Source organism: Candoia aspera, chromosome 1 (genome assembly GCF_035149785.1).
Source record: "Candoia aspera isolate rCanAsp1 chromosome 1, rCanAsp1.hap2, whole genome shotgun sequence".
Lineage (NCBI taxonomy): Eukaryota > Metazoa > Chordata > Lepidosauria > Squamata > Boidae > Candoia > Candoia aspera.
In genome coordinates, this window is record NC_086153.1 from 139,349,090 (window position 1) to 139,365,217 (window position 16,128).

Genomic DNA, 16,128 nt, shown 5'->3' on the forward strand with positions numbered 1-16,128 from the left:
TTTGCATCAGAGGTTAACATCCAGCATAATGTTACGTGCGTATAAATCTGAAAATCAATGAAAACATTGGTTCTATTTCCATTGGATTTGGGGTTCTGATCAGAACTGCATACTTAAAGTCATATTTTGTTTTATTATGAAAACATTCGTAGATTCCAAGATCTGCATTGAAGTAATTAGCTGCTGTGATGCTCCCTTCGAATTTAGCTCAAATCTATACCTTTCATAAATATCAAATAGGTTGAAATGTTTCCTTTATCTTTCGTTTTAAAAAATATTGTGTCTTTTAGCAGCATACCTGAATTCTCTAATAAAAGAAGATAATTCATTTGTTTGGAAGGACTGTATTCTTAAAAAAATTGAAAGAAAGAAATCTGTTTTAGCAGTGCTGTTTAATACCAAGAAGGCACATTATAAAAATACTAAGATACACAAATCTTGTGTCAGGCAGATTATGGCTCGATACCATGGAGGTTATGTTCAATTTGAGAATACAGAAAAGATCCAGAAAGATTCAATAGATCTGACCTCACTCTTTGTGCTTTTAGGTAGTTCTCATTCATACTGACACCAGGAAGATCATACATATGGCCAGCATCTGCAGTTGGTCATTCCTTGCTTTTTTTCTCTCAATATACATACACATATAGATGTACAAATGCATACACACACACACTCACACACAGAGAGGTTATTTTTATAATGAAATGGATCAACTAGCTGAACTTGATTTTGCCCAGAAGAGTCAACAGCTGAAAATGCTGAGACTAGCACTCTGTTTCTTTGCTGTCCACTCTATGTTGGCGCTGCAGTTTAAAAGATGAGGCTTTCTCACTCCTTGTGACAGGATGATCTGTAAGATCTTCAAAAGATTTGGCAGCTGTACTATTGTTTGGAAAAGGATCCTTCTCAAAGCAGTCCTCCTCCATATGAGAGTCTGTACTTGGATCCTCTTGAATAGTGTCCATTCTTTGGTGATCCAGTTTTGGAGCTCCTGCTGCAACTGACACGGGTACAATAGGCTGCAGAGGCTGATGCCGACTTGCTGGTGGCACAGCTGGAAAGGGTTTGATGATTCTGACAGAGGCTGAATCCATGCTACTCAGCATCTCAACATTCTGCAAGGAGGCAAGGTAGACATCATTAATGAGGGGGCGGGGAGGAGGAGGAACATCTTCCCCAACGACTTGCTTTATACAGCGCCCAAGCAAACTGTGCACAGATGGCCTGCCTGTACATGTGGTAAGAGGGCAAGCATTAGTACTGACTGCTGAACTATTACTGGGAGAATTCTGGCCCATAAGAACCTTAGCACTGGTAATGAGAGATGAAGGAGCTACTTTTTAAAAATATCAGTACAATGGCCTGTAGGTAAGTTGTATATAGGGTGAAACTGCTTAATTTATACAATATTATTTTTAAACAGTAGAGAGCTATGATAAAGTTACAACTGTGACAAACTGAAACTAGCTTAAACTGAAATATAGTTGAATAAGAAAGGACATCTATAAGCATGTGCTCATGCCAGCAGGAAACTCAATGTATGTATAATCCCTAGTAACTCGGAAACTGAACCCAGTAGAGAATTTTGAAGTCTTTCTATATTGAGAACTTGGCAGGGCGTTTTGCATGACAACATTTTTCCTGGAAATAGTGTCTTTCAGAACTGGATCAGGTTCTTGTAAATCAATCTTGTAGCTTTTCTAAAAGATGATTTAAACACATGACTTTAAACTTACATGGTTTAAAATTTCATTTTCCTATCCAATATATGCTGTTTTTTTGTTCAGCTGAATATTCACATCAGTAAACTATCCAGCAGGTGCTGGTTGTCAACAAATGCAGTACTAAAAGTATTCATTCAAGCAAACTTACACTGGGACCAAACAAAGATTTGGTGTTTTCTTCATACTGCCTGTCCAATTTCTTGTCCTATTAAAAAGGGAAATGTAACAAGTCAATTGCAGAAGCTATTCCTTCAAAGCCCACAACTCACAATCTGTTCCAGGAGAATACAGGATAGGGTTTGCAGAAAATCACATGTTTATTTCTATAAACAAATAATTATTTTACAAATAATCAGAACTTTGAAGTAGTTATGTGAATAATTAAACGAGTTACTAGAACTTTGGAAGCAGCTCCAATCACCCAGCCAATATGTATCTTCTTCTTTGAAAAATAAAAAAGTTGTTTTGAAATAATGATTTCTTATAAATAACTTAGCTGAAAACCTTAAAGTTCTGAAAAGGAAGCAAACTTTGAGGAATCAAAACATTCCCAAATTATTGGGGGTGGGGGAGGGAAGGGGCAGAATGAATAAACAGGGAACTCTCTTACTGTGAAAAGATCTAAGTATCAAATGTGTAAATACTCAGAATTGACTTTCACACTTATGCATTCAATGTTATTATAAATTTACTGCAATTTTTTTAGATAATTAAATTAACTTAAACATCTATTTTTGACTGAATATTCCTAAAATCACACTTGAATTCAAGGCAGCTGTTTAAATGAAAACTTACCACACAGTGAACTAGAATACTTAGAGGAATCCAAAACAGCAAGGAGAATACAAGCACAGATCCTACTATGTTGTCTGCTAAAAATTTCCCTGTTTAAAAGAGAAAAGACACCCAATTCTAGCAATCTTAGAAGTAAAGAATATGCAAAATACTGCAAAAGAAATAGGTAATTTTTTCAGTTTTTTTAACTGATTAGTGCATGTGATGACATGGATCTTATATGTTGAAATAACTTAAATAGCTTAAACACCAGGATAAAAATTGCCAACTTTTAATAAGTCATACCACTGCACTTGGAAATATGTACAAACCTGCTCCTTCAGGTATCATAGCCAGCATTTCCATAATTAGATTGCAAGTGGAGAATTATTTCCCATTTGGATGAAGATACTGCTTTTTGTTTTTTTGTTTTTTAAACCTGAGGTACACTAGTTAACACAAATACTTAAATAATTGCAAATATGCAATTTATATCAAAACCTTAATATTAGGTGTCATATTCATGATATCCAAAATTATTGACAAAACTGCTTTGTAACTATCACATTTCAAAAATCAAACAGAACAATACAATACATGGAAAAGATGGGCTTAAAATAAGATGTCAAGCAGTGGAATAAGCATATCTTACCAAATGTATTGATGCTAAGCTGATCGATGAAAACCCAAAGTCGCTCAATCACATCCTGCACACGCTTATCACATTTGCCCTGCAAGACACAAGGCTGGCTTAGAAAACCAAACTTCCATCATGGTGACAAAACAACCTATCTGTAGGGTAGTGAGACACAGAAAAAGCAGCTTAACTGCAACAAAACCTGGTAGTAAGTTACTTTCCTATAAAACCGTACCATTAATCAATTTGAAATAAGAAATCTCAGGGCTATTGGTGGCTTTGTAATTTCATTATAAACCAGGCTTAGTGGCTGGGTTTTCTTTTCCCTAATAATGCCTCACAATATCAATGACAAAGAATAGAGGAAAGAAAAGGATGCAGTGGCGGGGGGAGCAACGAATACTCTCTTGATTGGTTACCTGAACACCTTTATGCACAGTGGACTATTCAGCTGGGAGACTTTACCTGCAATGCAAAGAACTGCTTGGTATGCTCAAATTTAATTATCCTTTGGATAGCAACACTCTCTGGCAAATTTCAGTCTGCAAAAAAACATTCTCCATGTAGCATGGAAAATACTGTAATTTCACTATAGATCAAATTAACTGGATGCTTGTTTGGATCCCAGCACTCAGCAAGGAGCAGCCCTTACAAAGGATATGTAGCTAGAGGTAGAGAAGAAGTTATTTGCTCCTAATATACATACAATGGGCAGCAGAAACATAAAAGCTATAGGATATTTGGTCCCAGAACAACAACCAATACAGGTAGTCCTCGGTTAACAACAATAATTGGGACCAGGAACTCCATCACTAAGTGACGTGGGTATAAAGCACTGTGCCAACTTATGACAGCAGTTCCACTTGTAATTGTTAGGCAAATCCCACGTGAGTGTATGCATGATGTCACATGATCACCATCTGTGACCTCCTGCTGGCTTCCCTGTTGACTTTGCTTGTCAGAAGCTGGCAGTGAAGGTTGCAAATGGCAATCACATGACTGGAGGATGCTACAACCATCATAACTGCAAGCTGGTTGCCAAGCACTTGAATCACGATCATGTGACTGGGGACGCTGCAACAGCTGCAACTTTGAGGACTCGTTCAGTGCCGTTATAATTTCAGTCACTGAACAAATGGTTGTTAACCGAGGACTACCTGTAGTCTATTTTAGAACACACCTGCAGTGAGCAAAAAGGGGAATAAAGCAATCTCCAGGATGCAGGGCCAATATCCAGGGACAGATAAAAAGAGAATACACCCTGATCGGGTATGCATACTCACATTCATGTCACAGAACCCCACAGTGCAAGGCTTTCCCTTCCTCAAATATAAGAAGTTCTGGCTGGCATCACGATAGGGGCTGCATTTCCCAAACTCATCTCGACAGCAGATTTTGCAGGAGTTATCTGTTTCTGAAATAAAAAAGCCAAGAGACGAGGAGGGTTATTTTGGCTCTTAGCCACCTTACTTCACACAGGAAGCCATTTTCCCTTGTTATTCATATCCCTCTCTGATTACAATTATCCAGATCATAAAGATGAAATATTTGAGTACCATGAGAAATGTCTTCATAAACTCCGATAAAATGGGAAAGTAGGAAGCCTGAGAAAGGAACTCGAAACAACTCCACCTGGAATTGGTTAGGGGCGTGTAGAAGTAGAGAAGGCTTCTGACAGGCTCCCAAGATTCTGTTACAATGCCCTCCCCACATTTCAGAACTTTCCAAGACTCTCAGCCGCTCCTGTTTCCTGACCTGGGAGGGCTGACCCCAAGTCCCTGCAGAAAAGAGCTGCTTCTATGCCTGAAAGCTTTCCATGCAGGGGAGAACTTGGAAAATCTGGATCCGCAATGGAAGAAGAGCCTCCCTGCAAAAAAGCCTCTCTGCCACAGACAGCTGCCCTGAGGGGGATGCTGGGGGCTGGGGGGCCAGCTAGTGCATCCAACCCCGCTCTCTTTAAACGCAGGAGTGAACTTGCCCGTTTCCTGAAGATCCAAAGGAGGCCACAGAATACCTAAGAGATTTTACTATTTTTGCTTTGGTGCTGAGCAAGGAGTCCTGATAAAGTACAAGGAAGAGGACCCAGTCTACAAAGAAAGAGGTCTACAACTAGCTTCTCAAAAGGGATTAGGGGAGGGGAAGGAGAAAAGAATAATGACGCTTTTGCCTTCGAATGAAAAAATGCACTAGGGGGGCCCAACAAATAAAATTACCAATATTCTAGTTCAGGTCAAGAAGAGTTACCCTAAGAAAAGCAGGTGATATCTCCCTTCTGTCCCCAATTCCGGGTAAGATGCTTCTTGAGAAGAGGATCAAGGAAAGCTTCAAGTTCAGTGGATGTGAGGCCGTCAGCCCACTCAGCCGGACTCTTTCCCTAACTGCTGCACCCACATTTACGCCTGATAATTCCCAGTAAATTCCCCTTTGCCCTGCTGTGCCCTGTAGCTCAAGGAATCCATCTTCAAAGGCAAGGGCCCTGGGCTGAGAGGAAAACCCCCAAGGACAGCTCTTACTCAGAGACCAAAGGAGGCATTGGTCCATGCTGGCTGGGGAATTCTGGAAGTTGAAGTCTACACATGTTCAAGATGCCAAGGTTGAGAAACACCAATCCAAGGGAAGTGCAGACACAAGAAGGCTGAACTCACCATTGCAAGCACACGAACGGAGGTTCTTCTCCCACTCACAGAAAGGGACGCATTCTCCATCTTTGCATTTGCCCATATCTACACAGATGGTGTCATCTGAGGCATTCCCAGGGGGAGGACAATCACTACTATTCCCTACAAACAGATTTGACAAGAAGGTGGCAGACATCAGTATAGGCATGTTTGAGGAAAAACAGAAAACTTTGATTATTTGCTAGGGAGTGAAAATGGATCAAGTTTGAGATTTATCTCGGAAAACTTCCTACCGTGCTACTAAAAAGAGGAGCTGAGATAAAGAACTACCAAGTGAAAGAATAATCTAAGTGGCATTATAGGCTGAGCTTTGGACACCTTTTCACCACTTGTTTAACACCAGATCAAATTCTTTCTTTCCCACCAAAAGATCTGCTTTTGCTTCCCTTCCTCAAGTTAGTGCTTGAGATTTGAAGGGCAGAAAAAAATGTGTACCAAAAATATTCTGTTTTTTTTCCCCTCAAACATTTGTAAATTGAGAAACTGGAAACAAATATAAACAAAGCTGAAAGAAATAGATCTGTATTAGAAATATACCTAATCAAAAAAGAATGAATAAAGAAGCTTGTCTCAAAAGGAAAATGTTCCATTTTGAGAAGCCCATAAAAATTTATAAAACAGAAAAATAAAGGATCAGAAGAAAAGAACCTGCTGATAAACGGTACTTCACATTCAGAAAATGAGACCAATGAGACATTTGGCAAAATATTATTCTGAGCCTCCCCTTCCTAGTTTTTCTTCCAGAAAGTCAGTGCTTTTGGTATCTGTTTGATAAGACAAGACAAAATCCAGAATACGTAACTTCTAGTTTTACTAAAAAAAAAAGTTGTTTCTTTCTGTTTTCAGTGTTATATGTTTACTCACTAAACAGATAGAAATGAAGAAATGCTTTATATTCCTTACAATTCAGCATTTTGTAGTTCCATTTGCAACCAATATTTTAAAAATTTTTTTTAAAGTAAATCCAATCAATGTATGTATAATTGTCAGAATAAATTATATTTTTCACTGTTGCATAGCAAATTTACATTTATGAGCAAACCAAGTTATTCCATAAAGTGATTTTATACCCATACTGGGTAAAGGGACACAGTGCAAGGCCCCAAATGGGAGCATAATAGGAGAGCAGGCTCATACGGAAGTTTGTAGCCCTTGCATTCTAAACCCGACTGTAACGATTGCCTATTCAAAATCACTACTAGACTCACACAAGGCTTTCATGGTATCTGATTTAATAATAAATAGTATGCAGGATCACAAGCAAAGCTGGGAATAGTAGAAGTGCGGGATTTCTCCCAGTAAAAACCCAGGCAGTGTCCAGTCCTTCCCCCCAGAGTCAGTACAATTCCATTCCCTGCAGGTGCCCCCAATGGTTTCTGCCGGTCCTCGGGAAACGTCCTTGACCAGTCAAGATAACCCAAACATGCATTCTTCACTCCTTGCATCACAGCCTGGTACAAGGGAACAGGAGCAGCCCCCTCCCACACAGCAACCCGTGTCAGCACCAGCATGGCATGGGAACAGGTTACGATGTTTTCCAGGAACATTGGAACAGGGACCATGACACCAACCTCTTCAGGGCTTTACATGTAAGAACCGAACAGCTTGAAACAAGCCTAGAAAGTAACGGCAGCCTACACAATTTGCCTAAAATTGGAATAATCTGTTCTATATGCATAAAGCATTCCAAATAACTGTCTAGTAAGGCTTGGCAAATCTTCAAAGCTGTGCTTTGCCTCAAAAAATTCTAAGCAAAGCATTCCCTTCACGATGCAACCATCTTGCTTCTAAGAGTAAGGTAACCAAGGGCTTCACTTGGCTCTATTTCACAAACCTTTTAACAAGAGCTATGGAAGATACCTTGCATCCACCTACATTTTAGCTGCTGCATTTTCCAACAGCTGAATGTTTTCAATCACTCTTCAGGGACAGCCTTAAATAGTTCATGTTGCAGTACTTTAATTAGGTGCCAGTAAAGGCAAGCATTAGGCTCTTCACAGGAAACAACATGAACAGAGCACCACCTGAAGTATTCAGAACACCCCTGCCACATTTAAATGTATCCCTAGACGGTACACCTGCATCTTCTGAGAAAGTACAGTCAAGCCAGGTTAGAGAATATTCCCAATCCTGCACGGTGACGGCAAAGACCAGCTGGGAAAGTGGAAGCATGCAAGGGTCATGGCAGCTTGCCTTTGTAAAAAATCATTAACTAAACCCAACAAAATAACCAAAAGGTCTACATCAAGCCAAACTCTTATCTGTTCTATTATTCTGTGAATAGCCTGAGGGGGAACTTATAAAAGCAAAGGAAGTACAGCAGAAATTACTCTTGCTTTATATTTTTAAGCACAAGGTTCTTCATAAGATGCACAATCGTTCATAAAAGCAAACCTCCTGATTAGCATCTTCTCCTTTCCCTTCCCCATACATCTGGCTTTAGTGAAACTATTTTAACAGATAATATCAGGGAACGAGATGGAAGATCTGGAGGATCAAGCACAAAGTGCATGGTTTGCTCCTAAATCATTTATCAGAGTACCAGAAGAAAAACTTTATACTAAAGTTGTTTTCATTCCAGAATGTTGGTAAAGTTGGTATTTGTTTTTTTTCTGCCTGGAAACTTAGCTGCAGAGGAACAGTATCCATGGTAACAAATCACTTAGGCAGAATCAGAGGGTCAGGCTTAATTGTCCTCAGGTTGGGGTGTGGAAAAGGATGACCCAGTAAGAAAAAGCTGCTGCATGCTTGGGAGAACTTGCCTGGACTTGCCACCAGAAGTTTCAGTTTCTGTTTCTGTTCAGCCCAGCTCAGCAGCAGCTCTTTTGCTCAGTGTGTGCGCTTTTGTGTATGAGCTTGTAAATATGCCTTTTTGTATTTAAGGACTTTGCCCATCCAGGGCTCTGGATAAAGAAACTGTTCGTGTTCTATGCTTTGTTTAAATAAAATTATTTTTGTAGAAATGCCTGGTGTCTTCTTTCTGATCTCTCGGACCAAACGATTTCCAGCACTCTGCACAAACGCCAACAGGTAAATGTTCTCATGAATCTACAAATGGATTCACTGCCATTGCCTCCATGCCTAAGCAGTCTGCATTGCTCGATATCCTTCTCCAAAACCCCCAAAACCTACAACAGAAGGCGACGTACTGATGATACTGGACCCCAAACCAGCAGATGACCTCACACAGTGGCCTCATGTAGACATTTAACAAGAGGAACAAAAGCTCTGGAGCATCCTGCATAGGAGGCATCTCTGACTCAATCCCTTCCCCGCTGGCAACACTGACTGGACCCATCCAAAGAAAAAGGCGGAGAACCACCGGAACACTGCACCTCCCACTCACTCATGCATTGGTCACCTTATGACTGGACTACTGCAATGCACACGACACATCCCTGAAAACCACAGCTGGTCTAGAATGTGGCAGCATGGGCAGTTATGGGTATGCCATGGTCTGCCCGTGTGACATTTTTGCTCCATGAGTTGCACTGGCTGCCAGTAGATTTCAAGGTGCAATTCAAGCTTCTGGTTATTACCTATAAAGCCTTTCATAGTGTGAGGCCTGATTATCTGCATCCTATCCACCATAGTTACTACCCATCTGTGATGGCCCCAGTACCAGGATCTTAACTTGAGAAATTCTCCAGACAGTCCATTAGGAAGCTTAAAGAATTCATTTATTAAAATCCAATTACACAGGACAGTTGCAAAGCTCTGAATAACGTTTTGGCGCCAAAGCATTCAAATTAAATCATTCCCTCTGACATAGTCTCCCCTCCCTGTTTCATCTCACAAACAACCCCATTCTCACTCCTGATCTTCCCCCTCCCAGTTCCTTAGACTTAACTAGAGACCAGGTGTCTTAGCCCATCCTTGGCTTCAATGGCTTGTGAAGGAATGTGATTAACGATCCTCTCTGTCTGCAAAGCTGCGAAGGCTGACACGTGTTTGCTCTCGTTCTGGCACAGCATCTAGCAGTTGATATGTGTAGCAGCGACTTCATGGCAGGCATGCAAAGCGAGCCTGATACCATCCCACATGGTCTGACAAAGCTGTCACGCTCCCAGTCCCATCAATTAAACCGTGTCATCTGGTGAGAGCCAGGAAGTGAGCCTTCTCTGTCATGGCACCTGCCCTCTGGAATACCATTCTCCCTGAGATTTGTACAGTGCACCCTGGCTTTATTTAAATGAACCCTTAAAAGCTGGCTCTGTCCCCAGGCCCTGGTTACAGCAAATGATAGACAGCTTGGGTAATCTACTTTTTCAAACGATTGTTGCTTTTTTCTGGACTTTTGATTTTGTGTTTGTTATTGCATTCTTACTGAGTATTCTGTAAGCCACCCAGAGTGGTAACACTCTAGGGCAGCCTACACATTTTATGAATAAGAAAGAATTAACCAGAAAATGTGCTTTAATTTTTGTGCATGTCAGCCTAATTTTTTTTTTCAGGAGTTAAAGATTATGAGCTCAAATTCAGAGTTGGGTAAGATATGTGGAACTTAATTTAAAAATAATAATAAAAGGTGGTTTTCAGGAAATCACAAAATGGAAGGATTAGGAGACAGAGACCATACTATCTCCTGTTTACTGGGATCTTGTATATTTCACATAATAATTTTTGCATATGCTCAGTTCAAAACCCTGGCAAGGAGGGATAAGTACTGTAGCACATAAGTACATCTCTTTTAGGCAATTTCTGTTTTGGAAGCACATCTGTCTCAGAATGTAACATTCATAGTTTACTAACAAAATTCTGTCAATTATCTTAAACAATGTAACTGTCTTTCCAAAACAAACAGAGTGTACTATTGACAAATAGAAGTTAAAAACAAAAAGAGGGCTGGGACAAAAGATAGAAAAACAAATGGACTTACCTGTGCAATAGGATTCTCCTTTACAAGTTGCATTGATAGCTTCCTGGCACTTCTTATCTGCACTTTCAAACTGGCATCCTTTACAGCAGGGACTGTTTCGATCACTAAGCAGATTGGCAGAAAAAATAAAATATCCAAGTTGATAAGCTCCAAGAAATAGCAGAAGAAAAAATGCCATAGAGATTGTACACTTCTTTTAAACATTTCTGTACAGTATTTTATTACAGAACCATGTTGGACAATTTTCATCCTGTCTCCAACCATCTCTGTGGGCTCCCTTGGGGCTCTGTTCATTCCCTGCTCCTATTTAACATTTACATGAAGCCACTGGGAGACATTATCCACTGGTATGACATTAGGTACCCTAAGCACATTGCTGATACCCGGCTATAGCTCTCTACCCTAGGGCTAACAAGCAAGGCTGTTGAGGTTCTTTTTCCTGGCGGCTATGGGAGTCTGGATGGGGGAGAACAGGTTTCAACTTAACCCTAGCAAGACCAAGTTGCTTTAAGCCCCTGAATCCAGAGATCTCCCATCTTTAGCTCTCAGTAGGATTGCACTGCCACAGACAGAACTGGTGCACATATTTGTGGGGTCTTCCTGGACCCATGGCTCCTGTTTAAAGAATAGCTGGCAGCCATGGCCAGGAGGGCATCTCCAGATTTGCCTTGAGTGCCAATTGCACCCTGTCCTGGATTGGGAAGTATTATTCACAATAACTCATGTCTTGGTTACCTGAATGGATAACTGCAATGGCCCCACATGGGGTTACCCTTGAAGAGTACTCGGAAGCTGTAGCTGGTCCAGAATGCGGTAGCACAAGCAGTTATACAAGCGTACCTCAGTATTCCCATATTATACCACTGTGAGCTGCACTGGCTCCCAGTAGGTTTTCTGGTGCAAATTAAGGTACCGATTATCACTCATAATGCCATTCATGCATAGGGCCTTTCTCCAATTGTTTCTGCCTGGCCCAGTAGTTCCAAGCAGGGTGGCCATGCTCCGGTTCCCCTTTATTAAGCAGTGCCATTTGCCAGGCCCTGGAAGCAGTGCCTGCCCTTTGAATCATCATCCCCCGAGATCTGTTTGGCCCTAACTCTGCTGGCATTTTGTAAGTCCTTGAAGATACAGAAGCTCCTTTGTGCACGGAGCCTGGAGGTAGGGTGGACCTGTTGCTGTGGCTTTTCTCGACATGACTGTAGTTGTGCGGATTGTGTCAGATTGTCCTCGGGTGTCCTACGTACTGTGATGATGATTACGGTGATTTGCTTTGTTGTCTGTTGATTTTAATCTTACATTCATTGCTCAGAGTCACAATTGCGAGATAGGTGGCTACACAAATTGGTATAATGAACTTTGACATTTTATATCCTGCCCTTTTAGTGTCACTGTTCCAGTAGAGGCCCATCAATTGCTATACTGCCCCTTTCTCAGCTATAATATAATGGTGGCATAATGTGCATTAAGTACATACTTAGGTAGGCTTACTGAAATGAAGAAGCTAACATAATTAGCTAACTAATGTACTTCAGGGATATGAAAGACCGATTTCTTTCAGTGGATGCACCTGCTGTTCAAAGTCATGCTTGCATGTCTTACAAAGCACGTTAGACATTATTACTGAAACATCAAATATTATAAAAAGAAACATCCTAGAGACATAATTATGCTTTTTCTTTACTTTAACATAGAAAAACAAAGACTCAAGTTTTTAGTGACCCCCTTTGTTTTTGTTCCTTCTGTTACCAGATTAGTATTATTATTATTATTATTATTATTTCACCTACTCCCTCACCTGCATTTTGCATTCTGCTTTAGCGTGCAGTTGAACGTGCAGCAAAGATCGTTATGAAGACGCAAAAGGCCAGGGTCACATTCCTCACCTTCATCCACTCTGGAATTGCCACATACTTTGTTGGTCCGTTCTTTGAAGCATTCTGGGGCCTTGGTCTGTATAGTCTGAAGAATGGATGCTTTACTGCAGTTCGAAAACATCTAAAAGCATTATAGGAAAGTGGGGAAAATAATAGCTGTGAAATGTGGTTATTGCAAATGTGGTTAGTTACAAACTACGGCATAGAATTCATCCACCTGAGGCCCCCACCATCCCCCACTTCCAGCTTACATAATCAATGAAATCCATTAACCCAGTATCTCTTGCAGCCATTCAGGACCCAGAGTGGGTATTTCTAGCATCCATCTTGCTTTCTACTGCTTCCTACTTTATTCCTGATCTTACAATTTTTTCTGTTGTTTCTATGTGACCAGAGTCACAGGGGCGTTGCCTCTCTGGGTAAGGAATCTTCCTGTATTGGCCTTCAAGGGCAGCTGAGGGGAATGCATGACATCATGCCAGAGTAAGGGCCTTTCGATGGTTAGGTACCCTGAGTACAAAACTAAAAGATCTTTGCCCACTTAAAGGAACATAATTTATTTATATATGGAGCAACATGGAGATAAATAATACCTTGTTGTTTTCATGATCCCCACTCACAGCAATAGGGTACATAACATATTTTCCTCCTTGATCTTCAGTGGGAGCACATTCTGCCATGCTATCAGGATCATGCTCTGCCCCAAAGTTATGCCCCAACTCATGAGTAGTAACTAAGTCAGCTTCCTGTAAAATGAAAACAAAATGGTGATGTTATCTAGTTGGGTAATGAAACGTCTGCAAGCGAACAACTAAGCTCAGAGAGCACCAAGGACTCCACAGTTCAGCCCTGAGCTACAGATATTCTCTTCTACTGGAACCTCATCTGGGCATCAAATACTTCAGAAAGCATGCAAATGGGAGAAATGTCCATGTAGTCCAAACCTCCACTAAAGAACAACTACAGGTAGTCCTTGACTTACAACAATTGGGACCCTGTTGCTAAGCAATGTGGTCATTGAGTGAGTCGCACCCAATTTTATGACCATTTTTGCCACAGCCGTTAAGTGAATCATGTTCCCCATTGATTTTGCTTGTTGGGAGCCAGCTGGGAAGGTTGCAAACAGTGATCACATGACTCCGGGACACTGCAACTGTCGTAAATACATGCTGGTTGCCAAGCTCCTGAATTTTGATCATGGGGGAATGCTGTGACACTCATAAATACAAGGACTAGTTGTAAGTCACTTTTTCAGCGCTGTCATACCTTTGAATGGTCATTAAATGAATGGTTGTTAAGTCAAGGACTACCTGTATTCTTTCTGTATGAAAGCCTATGATAGTGCCCCCCAGTGTCAGATACCCACCCTGCCCACCAGTGTCAGATACAAACCTCCTATAAATGGCACAGCTGGATGGAAAATAGCTCAACAAAGCAGCTGAAAAACGATATGGCTAATGACCATGGATGCTCAGCTCTGACTAAACAAATACCAGCACACGTTATATAACCTCAAGGAACAACCCATGACCCCAGAACACACAAAAATGCTAACAACCACCATCAAGACTACATCTTGAAGACAAGCTGAAAAAAGGAAAACAAAACTCCAAACCAAACTGCTCAAGCTAAACCCCAGAAGCAAGAGGTATTTGAACCAAATGGGTAGTCAACATGTCCACCTGCCCACTCTCCACTGCAGAACACAAGATCCTCCAGAAAGGTCTCAACTATAACAGAGATGATGCTAATCAGTTAGCATTCTTTGCTGCCTTAGAAGCAGCATTTACAACCAAGGACTTGTCACAGAGACCCAAGAAAATGTAAGGCAGACAATCATGCCACAGACCAGAAGAACACAGAATCAGAACCAACTCACAGCAGAAAACAGAGCAGCCCTCAAAAACCTAAAGAAGGATCAAGCCATCACCATCCTCCTGGCAGACAAAGGCCAAACTACGGTTATCATGGACAGAACACAATGCATACAAAAAGCCAAAGAATTACTGGAGGACAAAGAAGCCTACATCCCAGTAAACAGCAACTCAATACAGAAACTGGACAACCTGATCAAGAGAACCCTCAATGACCTCACCAAGAAAGGTCAAATCACAAAAGAACAGTGGCAGATGAAAAGCAGTGGAGCCGTCCTGCCACGCATCCATGGATGCCCCAACATACGCAAGCCTGTCATACCTCTTTGTCCAATTGTATCATTACCAGGGACCCCAACATACAACACAGCCAAAGAACTTACAAAAACGCTTGGACATCTCAGAGAGGGGAGTGAATATTCCATCAACTCCCCATTACAGTGCCTCCAGAAAATCAAAGATCTAAAAATAGAAGATGCAATTATGGTTTCATTCAATGTCTCAGCACTCTTTACGTCCATAGATCCAGAACTAACAAAAGAATCCATGGCAGCAGTAATATACAACACACCTGACGTAACCAAATACACTAAGATTGAAATACCCAGAATCACAGACTTCATCGACCTCTGCCTCACTACCTACTTTCAGTTTGATGGACAAATTTACCAACAAATCCGAGGAACACCCATGGGATCACCAATCTCAGGACTCATAGCAGAGACCCTAATGCAGTGGCTAGAAACTAGAGTACTCCCACGTATACAACCCAAAGTGTGGATCCGGTATGTAGATGACACCTACGTCATAATAAAAAAGGAACAACCAGAGAAGATACATGAAACAATCAACAACATCTTCAAAGGAATAAAATTCACAAGGGAAGAAGAAAGCAACACACTACCCTTCCTAGATATCCTCATCAGCAGAGGAAATGATGGCAAATTACAAATGTAAGTCTATTGAAAGACAACCCACACTAACCAAGTGCTCCATTACCAAAGTAACAACCCAACCTCCCACAAGAGGAGCTGTGCAAGAACATTATTCAGAGCACAAATGCACTGCAGCAACCCAGAGCACCAAAAAAAAAAGGAAACAGACCACCTATACAACATCTTCCAACAAAATGGATACCCACACAACTTTATCAAAAGTGCCTGACCGCTCAACACACTACACCACAACCAACTCAAGCTATGAAAAGGGTAACACTACCACACATCAGAAACATCTCAGAAACAGCCAACAGACTATTACAACCACACAACATTACCATAACACACAAACCAACTAAAGCCCTCCAAAACATCCTAAGTAACCCAAAAGAACGAGTAGCTCAAGAAGAAAAACCAGGAGTCATCTACAACATACAGTGTAAGGACTGTAAGGACTGTAACAGCCACTATGTAGGACAGACAGGCAGAAGACTAGCAGAGCGCATCCACGAACACCAACTAGCAATCAGAAGACACGATGAAAACTCCTTAATCTCATAACACATGTACAGACTCAACCATAGTTTCAACCAGGAAACTGTGAGCATCCTAGACCAAGCCAAATCCAAAAAGGCTAGGGGAATTCCTGGAAGCTTGGCATTCAGACAAATCAGCCATCAATAGACACACAGAAATAAACCACATTTACACATTTACATTTCAAGAGAGACAATAAAAAAGCTAAGG

General features: G+C 41.1%; 1 protein-coding gene across 1 annotated transcript in view; it reads right to left on the reverse strand.

The window, feature by feature from the left end:
- Positions 1–373: 373 nt before the first annotated feature.
- Positions 374–16,128, reverse strand: part of ADAM17 (ADAM metallopeptidase domain 17) — a 31,133-nt gene continuing 15,378 nt past the window's right edge. Inside the window, exons 11-19 of the mRNA XM_063314362.1 lie at positions 13,163–13,315; positions 12,491–12,690; positions 10,696–10,799; positions 5,784–5,918; positions 4,422–4,552; positions 3,154–3,232; positions 2,523–2,611; positions 1,876–1,932; positions 374–1,118 (exon numbers count right to left, since the gene is read on the reverse strand). Coding sequence (XP_063170432.1) covers positions 768–1,118; positions 1,876–1,932; positions 2,523–2,611; positions 3,154–3,232; positions 4,422–4,552; positions 5,784–5,918; positions 10,696–10,799; positions 12,491–12,690; positions 13,163–13,315 — 1,299 coding nt within the window. The 3' untranslated portion in view covers positions 374–767. The remainder of the gene's footprint in view (positions 1,119–1,875; positions 1,933–2,522; positions 2,612–3,153; positions 3,233–4,421; positions 4,553–5,783; positions 5,919–10,695; positions 10,800–12,490; positions 12,691–13,162; positions 13,316–16,128) is intronic.